At 34.6% G+C, this 15,901-nt stretch overlaps 1 protein-coding gene across 1 annotated transcript; it reads left to right on the top strand.

The window, feature by feature from the left end:
• The first annotated feature begins 2,674 nt into the window (after nt 1–2,674).
• Nucleotides 2,675–15,234, top strand: LOC140751255 (V-type proton ATPase subunit e 2). The gene is made up of 4 exons (XM_073085143.1): nt 2,675–2,865; nt 2,950–2,997; nt 6,090–6,177; nt 15,111–15,234. Exons 1-4 carry the CDS (start codon nt 2,768–2,770, stop codon nt 15,126–15,128), a joined length of 252 nt encoding a protein of 83 aa, XP_072941244.1. The 5' UTR covers nt 2,675–2,767; the 3' UTR covers nt 15,129–15,234.
• The last annotated feature ends 667 nt before the right edge of the window (nt 15,235–15,901 follow it).

The raw sequence follows: 15,901 nt of genomic DNA, 5'->3' as shown, positions 1-15,901 counted from the left end.
CGACGTTACACATACTTCAGGTTTCGATGTGATCGACAGGTTTCGATGTAGTGACGTCACATGACATTTGAGGCAGCACTGTCGCCGTTTTGGGATTTAAAATCCACAGATAAAAAATCGAAAATTTCTTTTTAAAAATTAAAATACTTAGAACATATTAAAAAATAAACGAAATACTGCATAATTTATGTTTACTTATAAGCTATCATATCCAACATATTTCATATTTTATTGTTATAACTGTCAAGTACCCAATTTTATGACGGATTCTCGGAGCAGGAGATGGATGGTACATCTCCTACCAGTTTTTACCCTTAGTCGCTGAAGATTGATAGACCTATAATTTGATAGTATTTAACAGTAAAAACAAAAACTGTATCATCAAATTTGTACACGCAGTTAACGAAATAAGATAAACAGAGCTAAATTTAAAAAAAATATTTAAAACAATCGATAGTGCAAAACCGGTGACACTTTTATTTAGGTTTTTTTTTCCTCTGAGAGGTCAGACTCTAACCCAGTGTTCCGCAAACTTTTTGTTTTCAAGGTACATTTAGATAAACTAAAATTTTTGGAGCAATACCACAAATTAAAAATTATTTTTTAAGTAATATTAATCAACATTTATTGAAACCAAAGAATTAGATAAACGAAACAAAACGCCTCGCTCGTGCGCTCGTGTAATTTGTATAGGTATTTTACTTACCCTTAGGGCTCGTACACAAAACTGCGATGCGACGCGATGCGAATTCGCAACGCAGAAAATTGCGACACGAATTGCTGCGATGCGATATCGTGCGGCATAGCGTCTCCCAGGGTGACCATTCTTTCGACAACCGTCAACCGTACGGAACGTATTTTGAAAATTAGATAGTGACATGGATCGTAAAAAGAAGTGTGCACTTTTGTTATTGCTTAAGAGATACAGGAAAGAGTAACAAAGAAAATTTTGGGTTCATCCATTTATCATATATCATTTATTTTATATTTAGTTTCCCATAGGGCGCTCCTCAATCGACGCGACCGCGATGCGACGTCGCATCGCAGTTTTGTGTACGAGCTCTTACTTACTTATTAAAATAATTTTATAAGATAACCTTATTTTTCCGCGGCACACCAACTCATGATAATGGTACACCAGTGTACCGCGGTACACACTTTGCGGAACACTGCTCTAATCTATGTTCTCCCCAAGTTTGTCGTGGTACTTACGGGGCATTCTGTATAAGCTGTAATAACCCTTGTGTATAGGAGCCCTAAAGCAAACATAGGTATGACGCAGGCGGAACCAAATTACTTAATGGTTTAGTAATATAAAATACCTTAGATTATACTTTCTGTGCCTTCCAGTTACTTTTCTATTTCTCGAATTATTATTTTTGGAATTGCGATTTCTTCGATTTCTACTCTTACTATCTTCATTATTTCTTTCTTTCCTCTTCCGTTCGGAGTCTTCCTCGCGTTGTCTATCTTTGTGTACTTCGATGGAATCCTTGGGAACTATCCTCCATGTACCTCTACTTTTCATAAGTCTGGATTTCTAGTAAGGATTCATTTATTATTTACAAATGATATTATCAATTATATTAATGCTACGATAAACTTAACTTGAATAGAAAGGTTTATTTTAATTACTAGCTGACCCGGCAAACTTTGTACCGCCTCAAAATCTATTTATCAAAAATATTTCATATAAAATATAGACTATGTTATTCGTGGATAATGTAGCTTTCGAATGGTGAAAGAATTTTTGAAATCGGTCCAGCAGTTTTTGAGCCTATTCATTACAATCAAACAAACAAACAAAGTTTTCCTCTTTATAATATTAGTATAGATGTATGTAAATTGTTGTCAAACGGAATAATGCAGGAGAGTTGTAAATGTGTTTCCACCTTTACTGATTGCATATAGGCGAAGAAATTGTCGTTAGAAAAATATAAAGCCAAACAATAGCTTATATTAATAATATTTTTCTAATAAGTTTTAATAAATCTAAGTTATTCTGACTATAATCATCATATATACAATCTACTCACTTGTAAATTAAATATCTCATTTAGAATATTTAATTTTGTATTAGTACAGTTATCTCTTAAGCGCGACTTATATTTTCTACTGCGCGAACAGTTTGACATTTTTTATATTATAAAATAGAACAAGTTACTAAAATTACGAATAATTCCTATAGTTACATTAAATTGAACATTTCCTATGAAGTATTTCAATATAAATTGTTATTTATTAAAACATCCTGAATTTATATTTTAATCAATTGGCATTTGATGACACCTAGAATTTGACAATAATAATTGTAGAATAAATAATAATAACCCTAAGATCTTTATAAAATAAAAATAAACCAACTCTGCAAAACTACATAACTTTATAAAATAAACCTCGTATAAAACATAACCATTATTTCTATATTTTTATCATCCCTGTTAGATGTTATCCAGCCTTATATTTATTTTATGTTATTCCAATACTTAGATGAAATTTATTGTACCTGCATAATAAAAAAATATTTATTTAGACATCCGAAAATTGAAATAGTAGTAAAAGACATAAAATCCCCGTTTTTCAACAATATTTTGAGTAGGTCCTTGAATTTTATAGGTACAGAAATTAATACGAGTATCCGATCATAATTGTCATATGACTTTAGACGGTCAATGCTACCAACTTTTCAGCATAGTCCACCATTTTGGGGCAGCTGATATTTGTTTGAGAAAATAAATTCGTGAAATAAATCGAATTTTAGCCCAAAATGGGTGCCTCTTTCGTGCCTATCACCGTTTTCACCGTCTTCTGGGGCATTATTGGTATCGTATGCCCCTTCTTCGCCCCTAAGGGACCCAACAGAGGGTAAGTATTGTGGATGATTCAACTTCAACCTTTTTAGAGTTCCCGTATATTTTTGTTAAATGTTATCTTCTTTTCTAATTCTAGAATCATCCAAGTGGTGTTGATGCTAACAGCTGCGACGTGCTGGTTGTTGTAAGTATATTTTCAATGTTGTTTTCCTAGTAGAAGTAATAGAAGTAGCCTTGTGTAAGGCCTCAGGGTCTTGTATATTGCAAGAGGTGTCTCAACTAATACTTTATTATAATTACTACTTAACTGACTTAACTTAACCTAGCTTGTAGTACTAGGCGTCATATGTACACTACAAGTCTGTACTTCCAAATATGGTAAAAATGGCCATACTAAGGCATAAAATTTGTTGAATAAACATAATAAAACTGTGTTTAAGAAGAACTTAATGCTTAATTTAGTAAGATAGCACGCTGAATGTCATGATTATTATGAGAATAATAATAATAGCAAATAATATGAAGTTGGTTGAAGTTGAAGGTTGCAAAACATTTCCAAGTTCTTCCCCAAAAAACACCTCTGCCACACCTATTTCTGCCCTATAACAGCAGTGTGAAACTTTCCTATGTTCATATTACCAAGATTTGGTACTGGGAGATGCTTATATGAGACCAATGACATTTTATACTAGACACGTTATACGCCCACTAACTTAAGAGAAAACTTGAGCGAAACTGCTTTGATAGCACACATGCACGTTTTTTAATTTACTTACCTTTAACTACATAGACAAATGTTCTATAAGGGACAGAGCTATTAGAACAATGTGATAAAAAAAGACAACTAGTGTTTGACCTTGCGTTTCAAGTGTACGCAAACGTAAATATTGACCATGGAATATAGTGACCAATGATTACTTCAGTCAAAACGGGACATCGTTTTTTTTTATGTCAAATACTTTTTACTTGAAAAAATATAGTTAAAAATAATAAAAAACACGCTTTTATGATCAAATTAACTAAAAAGTAGAAAATAATTTTCAATATAAGTATCATTTAAGGAACAGTAAATAGTATAATTGTGCAAAAAATGTGGGGCGCTTTATGAAAACTGATAAATGGAGCACCCCATGTTTTTTTTTCACAATTATACTATTTACTGTTACTTAATTGACAATGGCAACGGTTCATTTCGGAGACAACGGCACGAAGCATCGAAAAAAGGGACTGTCCCGTAAAAACGGGACGTATGGTGGCTTTCCCATTGATCCGCATGCTTGTCAAAGACAAAGAAATAATGGAACAGAAGGTAAAAAATGTCCAAAACTGTCGATAATAGTTTTAGTATGTCGTTTACGTAGAAATGTTATAGTACAGTTTAACTAAATAAATTATTATTATATAAAAATATAATTTGAAAGAATGTATCTATACAGATGTATCGACTGGTTTCAAATATACGATTTAAAAATTGTTTATATTTATTATCATAGATTAGTAAATATTACTCACTCCTAACAAGAAAATGTACCCAGTTTTGAGAATTGAAATAGTTGCGTAAAAAAGTTTTGCCACGTCTCCGTGCTAAAATGTCTCTAAAATATTTGAAATAATTATTTATTTATTATGTAAATTACGCAGTATTAGTTATTTATTCGTAAATTTTCTCTAAAAATGTTTTTATTTGACAAGAATTCAAAAAAGAACTTACTATTAAGCCGTTTCTGGCTTATTTCAATTTCAAGGCGGCGAAGTATCTTTACTAATCTATGTTTATTATTATCAGTTTTATTTTACACACGACCAATAATTGCAAAGTTGTGTAAATTTTATAAATGTACTAGCTGACCCAGCAAACATTGTGTTGCCATATAAATAAAAAAAATGTTAAGGGTGAACAACCCTTATCACTTAAGAGATATGAAAAATAGATAGTAGCCAATTCTCAGACTTACTGAATATGCATATAAATTTTGGTGAAAATCAGTAAAGCCGTTTCGCAGGAGTAGGTACAGTAACTAACATTGTGACATGAGAATTTTATATATAAGATTCTAATTTTACCGTGGTTTTTTTGAGGATTAATTTCTGGCTATACAAAGATTGTTTATTAAATTATGTTTAGGTTAAGGAAGAAATACGACCTTAATGATTGAAATATTTATTAAATTAAAGAAATTTTAAAATACCGTATACTATCCTATATAAATTTTATGGTAATATTTTTTATTATTTACCACAGGTATCGAAGGAAATTTAAAGATTAGGATACAGAATTTCCCATATATCGATTTTATTTTATTAAAATAAACCATAAAATGTTATATTTTGACTAAAAACACACTAATATAAAAATTAAGCAGTGGGATCTTAAACTATAACATACGACATATGAACATCGTCAGATTTAATAAAATGTCACTTCTGTTCTGTTGATCTATGACCATGCATTTTGCGTCTTTATCACTTTCATTGACAAAAACATACTTTGTCTCTTTCTGGTTACTCACGTAATCATGGCGGATCGAACACGAAAAATAAACAAAATTTAATAATTTCTCTTCATTTACGTGTGATAGGTGATTCCATGAAGTTTGTTTCTTTTTCGAACATAATTTTTGCATTTATGCATTGCACAAGAAGGCATTTTGAGGCTTTAAATTCAAAATAATGACGTTTAACGTGTTCAGTGACATTCGTGTGTATTACTACGCCGCGCGAGAGCGACTGGACTTGGCTGGAGTCGTTTTACACCACTTGCCGTATTTTGTATGTTTCAAGTTTTGCCCGCTTGTGGCGGATCTTTAGTTATAGATCAATGTATGAGACATTATCCACGAGTAACATAGGCTATTTTTTATATGAAATATATTTGATAAATAGATTTTGAGGCGGTACAAAGTTTGCCGGGTCAGCTAGTTTTATATCATCATCATCATCATCATCAACCCATTACTGTCCCACTGCTGGGCACGGGTCTCCTCTCAGAATGAGAAGGATTAGGCCATAGTCTTCACATACCTTTAAGATTTTTTTATAAATCTCTCAGGTATGCAGGTTTCCTCACGATGTTTTCCTTCACCGTTTTTTAAGCAAGTGATAATTAATTTCTAATACGCACATAAATTTGAAAATCAGAGGTGCGTGCCTGGGATTTGAACCTCGGACCCCTCGATTGAGAGGCCGCGTTTCTTAACCACTAGGCTATCACTGCAGTTTTATATAATACAATACTAATGCACCATCAATTAATATACATATGTATCTATTTTCCAGCTGGCTGTGTGCGTACATGGCGCAAATGAACCCCCTCATCGGGCCCAGACTTAGCAATGAGACCCTCATCTGGATCTCTCGCACTTGGGTAAGAATAAAAATCTATAGCCTATAATAATTTTTTTAAGAGGGGGAAATACTTAATAATTAAAAAGTCTTTTTGATGAGGGGGAAATCTAAAGGTACCTGATGCTGTGGGAGTAATGCCGGGTTATGTGGGACTTTTACCGCACTGATACCCCCTCGTGGCTATCCTTGGCGTTGCTTGCCTGGCGTCACTGGCCGGGTAGTTAGAGCTTCCACTCTTGCCACCTGCAACTCCGGAAGCCCCCTTTTAGTCGTCTCTTACAAGGCCTGATACTGTTACCCTATTCTGGCCCTGGAACTACAGGGCCATAATAGATGTGACTGACCACTGATTGAGTTTTGACCTAATTTTTTATTTTCAATTTCAACCCAAACTTTTCAAGTTTCAATTTTAGCCAAAAATTGGTGGCACATTTTTGTCCAACTGAAACATATCTGATAAACTTGACCATTAATATTCTTATGAGCTCCTTTGACTGCGTCAGATTTTACACTTCTTTTATTAAGTATTTTCATTTCATGTATTGAATAAAATAAATGTAAAAAAATTAAGTGTAACTTATCAGACTGCGCCAATAAGTTTTTTAATCTATTCCAGCTCTTTATTTATCTTTTTATGAGTATAAATAAATTATAGTTTAAAAACTAGAAACCACACTAAAATCGCACAAGGAACAGCGTTAATCCTGATTCCTGACGATCCTGATGAGGGGAATGGGATAAAATTATTAAAATCGTGTATTGTCATCAATTCTTGATAATTGTTCAAAATTTTAAATTAATCAGACCGTTCAAAGTGGGTAAAAATCTAGTTCAAAGATTCCGTTACATACATACATACAACCCAAGCTAATAAAAGCGTGGTAAAAAGTTTTGGCAGAAACTAAGATAGCAGTTGCACAATGGCTTATAGTTTAGCTGAAAAACTAGTACAGGACCGTAATGACTGTCCCATACTAGTGGTCCTAGTATTTGAGTCCCATACGAGTTTTTTAGAGAAATAAGTGGACATACGAATATACATACAGACGTAGCGGTCAAATAATGTTTTATTAATTATATGTAAAAATGATGGCATTAAAAAAAAAGAGAATAATTATTATTATTAAAAAAAAGACAAACCCACTGAGTTTCTTACCGGATCTTCTCAGTAGAGGTCGCATTCCGATCCGGTAGTAGTTTAGGAAAAATATTGTAACTGACAATTTGTAAGTGCCGTCGTTGGCCTATACAAAATAAATATATTTCATTTTATTTCATTTCATTTCAAATACCGAATATATTTTTTTGAAGTTGTTTAAATACCAATAACATGAAATACTTATAGCAACCGATTCTAACGCCATCTATAAGAATGTTTATGAACTACGATGAACGATGTTTCAGTTGATTTTAGTTTCCATATAAATCATAGAGGGCGCTAGAAGTCATCATCTCAATACAACTTGTTTGAGTTCTCGATTTTCATACCAGATGTCGCTACGTGTTGGTTTATATAACTGTTGTATAATAATATTATCTTTTCAAAGATTTAAAATAGTTATAGTTTGTTAGTGTTATAGAATAACTGCGTTCTTGTGGAGTTATTACGTAATTTTGGAGGTGGTAGAACCCTCTGTGGTTCGACTCCGGCGGCAACACCGACACACCTCCTTCTGCCTAATAACAGCAGTGTTAGCGCTACTGTGTTCCGGTTTGAAGGGTGTGGTAAGGAGACATACTTTTCCGAGGCGTTCCAACTTAGTCCTCAGGGCCGACCTCAGGTAGGAATCTAATCCTATCTGGGGTTGATTACAGATATCCCTATGCGGCAATAACCACTTACCATCAGGTGGACGGCTCGTCTGCTACTCCTATTATAAAAAAATTATGAAGCGGAATCTTGAACCCACTTTTACCCACTTGAACAGTCAGATTAACTTGAAATTTTCAACAATTATCAAGAACCAATGACAATACACGATTTTAATAATTTTATCCCATTCTCTTCATCAGGATCGTGAGGATTAACAATTTCCCTTGTGCGATATTAGCGTGGTTTTTAGTTTTTTAAACTATAATATTTTTATATGTACCTACATTGTTTTATTGCGAAATTCCCAAAGAAATTGGGAGAGGGCTCATACAACTCTCTAATTCGGACAAAGACGCAATCAGTATTGTCGGGTTTCGGTAGTTTATTTTAATATAGATCAATGAAGATTTGAAAATATAGTTTACATTGTAGTGTAGTTAATTTGTAGTATACAACGCATTATTTTTAACACGTGTACCTACTGTGTATAATTTGACTGAGCACGTGCTTTAGGGTTGTCGATTTGAAATTTTGAATATTGCTTTCGAAAAAGTCATGATCCTTTTAACGAATAACGTCTGGTCTTGTCATATTTTTTGTAAAGTTTACAAGTAGCAAATGAGAATGCAGTGCACCTGATGTAAGTTGCTGCTACCACCCATAGACAACTGTAAGCAACTCTATATAGAAGACATAGATTAGTAAAGATACTTCGCCGCCTTGAAATTGAATGAAGCCACAAACGGCTTATTAGTAAGTTCTTTTTTTGAATGCTTGACAAATAAAAACATTTTTAGAGAAAATTTACGAATAAATAACTAATACTGCGTAATTAACATAATAAATAAATAATTCTTTCAAATATTTTAGGGGCATTTTAGCACGGCGACGTGGTAAATCTTTTTTACGCATCTATTTCAATTCTCAAAACTGGGTACATTTTCTTGTTAGGAGTGAGTAATCTTTACTAATCTATGATAGAAGAGGGGTTTTACCTGAAACCGTACACAGTGCGCTTCCACTCCTGAGATAGTCGTATCATATGTAAGTAAGCCGGCACCCACACTGTTCCTTCGAAACTTACACTGCTTTACGCTAGAAGTGATTGTAGCGGTATTAGTGGTATTACCCCCTTTCTTCGCGGAGAAACCTAGTATGGGTTCTTAGCCCCGGGGGCAGCGGAGAGGATACGCCGGACTCCTACGAGCTAAAACCCCACGGTGTTCCTCTGACACCCTTTGTCGGGACCACGGACCACCTGAGAGGAACCCATGCAGGCTTTCCCCACGAAAAAAACAAAAAAGGTGTTTACCTTTCCCGTTGAACGCTTTTTTAACTCCCTTTTAAATTTTATCAACAAAATTTCAAGTATGACATCCATGTCTTATGCACACATAAACATACCTACATACACATAGTGTCGTCACGTGCTAATGACGCCAACTACAAAATGAGTAAATCGGTCTCTCTCGTCGACGGAACGAAATACTTATTACTCGTGATGCGGTAAATACTATTTTATAGTACGTATTTTATTGTCATTTTACTTCTTTAGAAGCGCCGTGAGATTTGGTGATTGGTGAAACGATAATGTAACGGAAATGGTTGCGATTTACGTTACGCTAACCAGGGTTGTTGCTGATGCAGGTTTTTACTAGATCAGCTGATGCTGATGCTGATGCTGATTTTTTCAGATTAATATCAGCTGATGCTGATGCTGATGCTGATATTTAAAAATACTAAATAATAAATATATTTTATACTGAGGTATTTGTACGTCCCTTACGAGAATAGTCTTTTTTAACCATCTTCACAAAATGAGGAGGTTTCTCAATTCTACCATATGTCTTTTTTATGTTTGTTCGCGGATAACTTCGTCGTTTATGAACCGAACTGGATGATTTTTATTTTGTTGGAGAAAAAGATATTTCCAAAGTAGTTCCAATATAAGAAAATGATGATGATGGCAGATGATGGCTGATGATGGCAGACCAGAGAAATCGAGGGGAACTTTCAAAAATCGTAAGGGCGACTAGTGCATTTGTAAGATTTTTAGTATGTCATCACTAAAAAAGGTGAAAAAAAATTAATTAAAAAATACAATCGACTTCCATGTCACTACAAAGCAAAAATCAACTGAAACAAAATTTTGGCTCAGCACATATCTCCGAAGCCGGCGCTCATATTGAACACGCTGTTTACGCCGTTATCCAACGAAATATATTTAGCACCAACTTCAGAACCATGTACCAAACCAACACCCACTTCAGCTACCCTCCACTCTGCAGTGACACAGAAGTCGGCATTTATTTGTTATTTTATTTACAAATACTACACTGTGTCTATCTTTGTTCAATAACGAAATATTTGGTCATATTGCACTTTTCACTGGATGTGGCATTATGAATTGAGTACATAATTCTGTTATTGATTGATTGAACTATGATCGAAAGTTATTCATGTCTGACCAAATTACGTTGTCAATACAATCGAATGATTGTTTGATGACAACTTGTGTTTATAAACTTCTGTGATTGGCTTAAACTCCACGTGATTTAAGCTCGGTCCCGCCTTCAACGAACACGTTACAATTTCAATATCAGCATTAAATATCAGCATCTTTTGTTGCGGATGCGGATGCTGATGCTGATATTTAAAAGAAAGCTGATAATCAGCGGATGCTGATGCTGATGCTGATATTCGCAACAACCCTAACGCTAACTATCATATTATAGTTTTACGGATTGAGAGACATTTTACGATATATTTTTTTTTTTTCTTAACAAGGGGAAACCTTCAAAAGGTACCCGACGACGTGGGAGCGACGCCGGGTTATGTGGAATTCTTACCGCACTAAAACCCCCCCGGTGGCCGTCCTCAACGCTTGTTGGAGAACTCCGGGATCTCCGACGGAACGCAACCGGAGTCCTCCAAACGCGATGCCCCGATCGGGCTCTGCCCTGGAGCAGCAGTTTTCGCTCCCTCCCGCACCATTTGGTGTACACGAGGCTATGCGACCACACATACCGCCGTCCTTCCCGGGATCGCTTACTGGACGGCTAGAGCTCCCACTCTTGCCGCCCGCAACCCCGGAAGCCCCCTTTTAGTCGCCTCTTACGACAGGCAGGAGTTACCGTAGCCCTATTCTAGTCCCGGAACTACAGGGACAACGATATAAATACCTAATAATACAATGTGATGTATACCAATCAATAATTTTTTTTTGCTAATTTATACCCGACTGCGCCTCCGCAGTTTTACGCTCGTAATGTTTTTCGACTGTATGTATATATGTACCTAGTGTAGTACTCGTGTAGTACTCGTATGTCTTACGCAATAACTCTGCGGATTTTAACATATGAGGTGTCGTTGGATTCGTCTAAATTGTGGGAGTGCAATAGTCTCCCTCTAGTGCAGGGGTTCCCAAAGTGTGCGCCGCGGCGCCCTGGTGCGCCGTAGAAAGTAAAGAGGGGCGCCGTGAGTCGATCCTCTAATCATTGGACACCACAAATATTGGCGTTTTGGTTATCGATTCAAAATGAATATCCAAATTTAACATACAAAGCTTTAAAAAATTTCATTCCATTTGCAACATCATATCTATGTGAAGCTGGGTTTTTCAGATGTAGCTGTGATAAAGAACAAATATCGCTAAGGATCAATGTGGAGCAAGAAATGAGAATAGCAGTGCCAAGTGATATTCCCCGCTTGGAAAAACTGCGCGGAGATCACTTAGCTCACCCTTCACATTGATTTGACTGAATACATATCGTATTTTATTTTTGTTATCCTCAAGTCTTTCTTCTTGTTTTCCGTTTAAATTATTTTATAATAACGTATTGTACAATTTCATATTGTGGTGTTTTAAATTTCGTTTCGATCAACCTAAGGTAACTACTATTATTGTAGTTACCTATTTCTTTCGACTGTCTTCTTCAAATAGTTAGCTAGGACAGGGCGCCGTAAAAGAATATTAAACTTGTAACTGCGCCGCGGGTTACAAAAGATTGGGAAGCCCTGCTCTAGTGCATTTCCTCCCTCTTACAATTTATTATTTTCAAGCAGTTGTCTTTTTTAATTATTAATTTTATTAATTACTATTATTAGTAATATTTATAATATTATCTGTATATATTTATCATTGTTTTGTTTGTAACGTGCATATAAATAACAAATATGTGTCACATATCACGTTATGAGTTTATCTCAGTGGTTCACCCATATGAGAGTAATTAAGGCGATCATTTCAATATAAGACATGTGCAAAATGATAATTAATTATATTTATATATAAGGAAGAGTTCATAACAAAAGTTTGTCGCCCTATATAGTGTTTATTTTTATGTTACGCATTCCTGTGTTCCTTTTTTTATATAATAGGAGTAGCAGACGAGCATGCAGTCCACCTGATGGTAAGTGGCTACTGCCGCCCATGGACAACTGTAATCAACCCCAGATAGGATAAGATATTTCTACTTGAGGTCGTGAGGAGTAAGCTGGAACGCCTCGGAAAAGTATGTCCTTGGGGCCTACCACCATCTTTTAAAAATCATCATAGTTCAGGAAAGTTTTGTTTCAATATTGAATCGAAATAAATTATTTATAAATTTATAAACAGATACCCATGGACGACAGTAGCCACTTATCATCAGGTGGACTGCATAATTCGTTTGCTAGTTCAGTACAATATAAAAAAGCAGAAGATAGCAGAACTACACTGCTGTTATAAGGCAGAAATAGTTGGTGTATCAGTTGCCTGATTTATTTTATAAGATTGGAGTAGTAATATTTACCTCAGGTAGGAATCATTTCATCCTATCTGGGGTTAATCACAGATGTCCATGGGCAGCAGTAGCTACTTACCATCAGGTGGACTGCATGCTCGTCTGCTACTCCTATATTATAAGAAAAGAAACCAACTCCACTTGATGGAATTTTATCTCTGCTGTCCATAGATTAGTAAAGATTACTCACTCCTAACAAGAAAATGTACCCAGTTTTGAGAATTGAAATAGTTGCGTAAAAAGTTTTGCCACGTCTCCGTGCTAAAATGTCCCTAAAATATTTGAAATTATTATTATAAATTATTTAATTATCATGTAAATTACGCAGTATTAGTTATTTATTCGTAAATTTTCTCTAAAAATGTTTTTTTTTGTCAAGAATTCAAAAAAAGAACTTATTATAATAAGCCATTTACGGCTTCATTCAATTTCAAGGCGGCGAAGTATCTTTACTAATCTATGCTGCTTTCCATAGAAATATTTAATCAACGTCAAATAAGATAAGATCCCAACCTAAAATCAGCCACAGACGCAACCTTGAGGACCAAGCAGGAACATCTTAGAAAAGTGTTCCCTTACCACACCCATTAAATCAGAACACAGCAGCGCTCAACACTGCTGTTATTAGGCAGAGGTGTGGCGGTGGTACCGCCGGAGTCGTACCACAGTGGGTTACGTTTGTCGAGTCCTTGGCACAGTCACCTTGATCCTATCCACCGTTTTACATAAGCGGTCTATTTATAGAGAAGCGAATACGCTGTACGCCTCGGCGTGTGCCGGCGGGAGTTTAAAATAACCATTTGAACACTACTCAATGAAATTTGTTTAATTTATTGTGCGTTTTATAAGTTAATAGTATAAGTTGTGTATTAGCTTCACCTGTATGTATGTATGTATGTATGTATGTATGTATGTATGTATGTGGGCGCGCCGGTAGGTAGATCTACAATGGTATTTCGATTCAACTAATTTAACCAATATTTATAAAAAATATAGTTAAAATAATCAAATGAATAAGCGTTAATGCCACCATAGTAACAATAACACCCAAGCAAAACACCAAACAGTTCAGAGCACCACCGTGCCGTGCCCACTATTGGACAACTTCTGATCTGTTGACAGTTGCGCGCCCCTTTTTTATACCATGATACAGGTAGCCAATTGTTAATACGGAGCGGTAGTTCGAAATTAATATCATGTGATTTTAAAAACGGAATATTTATATATATGAAATGAAGCATTCTCCCACATGTATGTATGTATGTTACAGAATCTTTGAACTCGATTTTTACCTACTTTGCAGTACTCATAGATAAGTGTAGATATCTCACCGCCTTGTAATTGAAGGAAGCCATTAAATGGCTTAAACGGCTGACAGTTTTATCAGCCATTTAATGGCTGTCATGGTGTAATTTACGCAGAACAATGCCGACATGCGCAGTTAAGACACGAAATCGAAGAAAAAGTGCGGAGACATATCGTTTCATTTGTAAATGATCTAAAAACTACATTTTTTTTTATATTTTTCAAACACGAAAATGACAGTGACAATTTCAATTATCAAAACTGGTCACATTTTCTTGTTAGGAGTGAGTAATCTTTACTAATATATGGCTTCACCTGTAGGTATGTATGTATGTATCTGGATATGTAACGGAAACGAACTCTTTTTACCGTCTTAGAACGGTCATATTTATTATATTTTTGAACAGTACGGGAATCAAGGACCGATTACAATTAATTAAGATAACAATTGATAAAAATGGCGTATATTTTATTTATGTCCAATTGTTTATAATGTATGAAGTAGCACACAAGCATGCAGTCCATCTGATGTTATAGTCCGCGCCAAACTACTAGTCCGCTCTGAAGTTGTTGCGAGCAGGTGTAGTCATACAATTTGCTATGGCGACGCGATTCATTTCTATATTCAGGGCGGACTAGCAGTTTTACGCGGACTATACTACAGAATGACTTCAGAAGACTAAATGGGGACGTCTTGTATAACAAATTAACAACAGTGTAAAACACCGCTGTATTTGAAGGGTGTGGTAAGGAAGATGACAAAATATAATTACCATTAGTCAAACTACATGCTCGTTCACTATTTCTATGCTATAAAAAGTTAGGAGGTTAGGACATAATGCTTTGGCGGGATTTTTTCACAGATACTTAAAAATATATGACATTATGATTTGTTGGTATTTTTTTACAGATTAAACATATATGACATTATGATTTGGCGGGATTTTTTTTACAGATTAAACATATATGACATTATGATTTGGCGGGTTTTTTTTCACAGATACTTAAATATTTCTTTGTATAGATAATAATATTTTTTCTTTGTTCCAGGGCAACAAGATGACATAAATAATAGCTGAGAAGTCGCTGATTGTAATATAAAAACAAATGTAATTTCTTCTGCTTTTAAGATATAAAAACAATAAAATTGTTTTATTTACGAATGCAAAAAATAGCTAATATTTCTCCTATAAAATATTAATTTACTGTATTATAATAAAATCTGTTATAAATAAAATGTAATATAATGTTGAAACAAAAAAAGAATTTGCACGACTCATGATGCGAAGCATCAGAGTGCTTTACGATCGAAAAATTTTTTTCGCTTCATTTTGGCGGCTATTTTTATTATTATAGCCTTGATAGTTCACGGAATCAAGATATTTTGCATACTATTGTCGAGATAATTTAATGGAGATTAATTCCATACTTTTTAAAAATTGATTTACTGCAATAGAATTGGAAAAAAACACCAAAATAGGTCAAAAAACTTTCCTGTCCGTCATGTGTGAAACCTGAAAACACTGTAACTTGTGGAAAAAACCATCATTTGAGTTAATTTTTTTTGCTGTTTTTTCGGCAATTAATTTTGAACGACTTAAGTTTTTTTTTTTATATTTCATAATTAAATGAGCATTATGAGTCGTGTACTTTTGGATTTTCTAAACTTTTTGTTTATTTAAAACGAGATAAAATAATTAAAACTGTTTTTGAAAATGGAAGGTGATTGTTAAAGGAGATTATTTTAAATTGATTTTTTTTCTGACAGTTCGAAATTCGAATCAAGTTTTATTATCTGTGCGCAAATATCATTCCATTTTGGGCGATGTCAAATGTATGAA

Source organism: Epargyreus clarus, unplaced genomic scaffold, assembly GCF_041222505.1.
Source record: "Epargyreus clarus isolate Ecla_fem2 unplaced genomic scaffold, WU_Ecla_fem_2.2 ptg000022l, whole genome shotgun sequence".
Lineage (NCBI taxonomy): Eukaryota > Metazoa > Arthropoda > Insecta > Lepidoptera > Hesperiidae > Epargyreus > Epargyreus clarus.
This window is presented reverse-complemented; position numbering and strand designations above follow the sequence as displayed.

What these genes read in the sequence shown, in the direction of transcription:
- LOC140751255 (XM_073085143.1), top strand. Translation starts at nt 2,768, where the DNA reads ATGGGTGCCTCTTTCGTGCCTATCACCGTTTTCACCGTCTTCTGGGGC. An exon ending in CCTAAGGGACCCAACAGAGG is followed by an intron (nt 2,866 to 2,949) that starts GTAAGTATTGTG and finishes TTCTAATTCTAG; the next exon opens with AATCATCCAAGTGGTGTTGA. An exon ending in GCTGCGACGTGCTGGTTGTT is followed by an intron (nt 2,998 to 6,089) that starts GTAAGTATATTT and finishes TCTATTTTCCAG; the next exon opens with CTGGCTGTGTGCGTACATGG.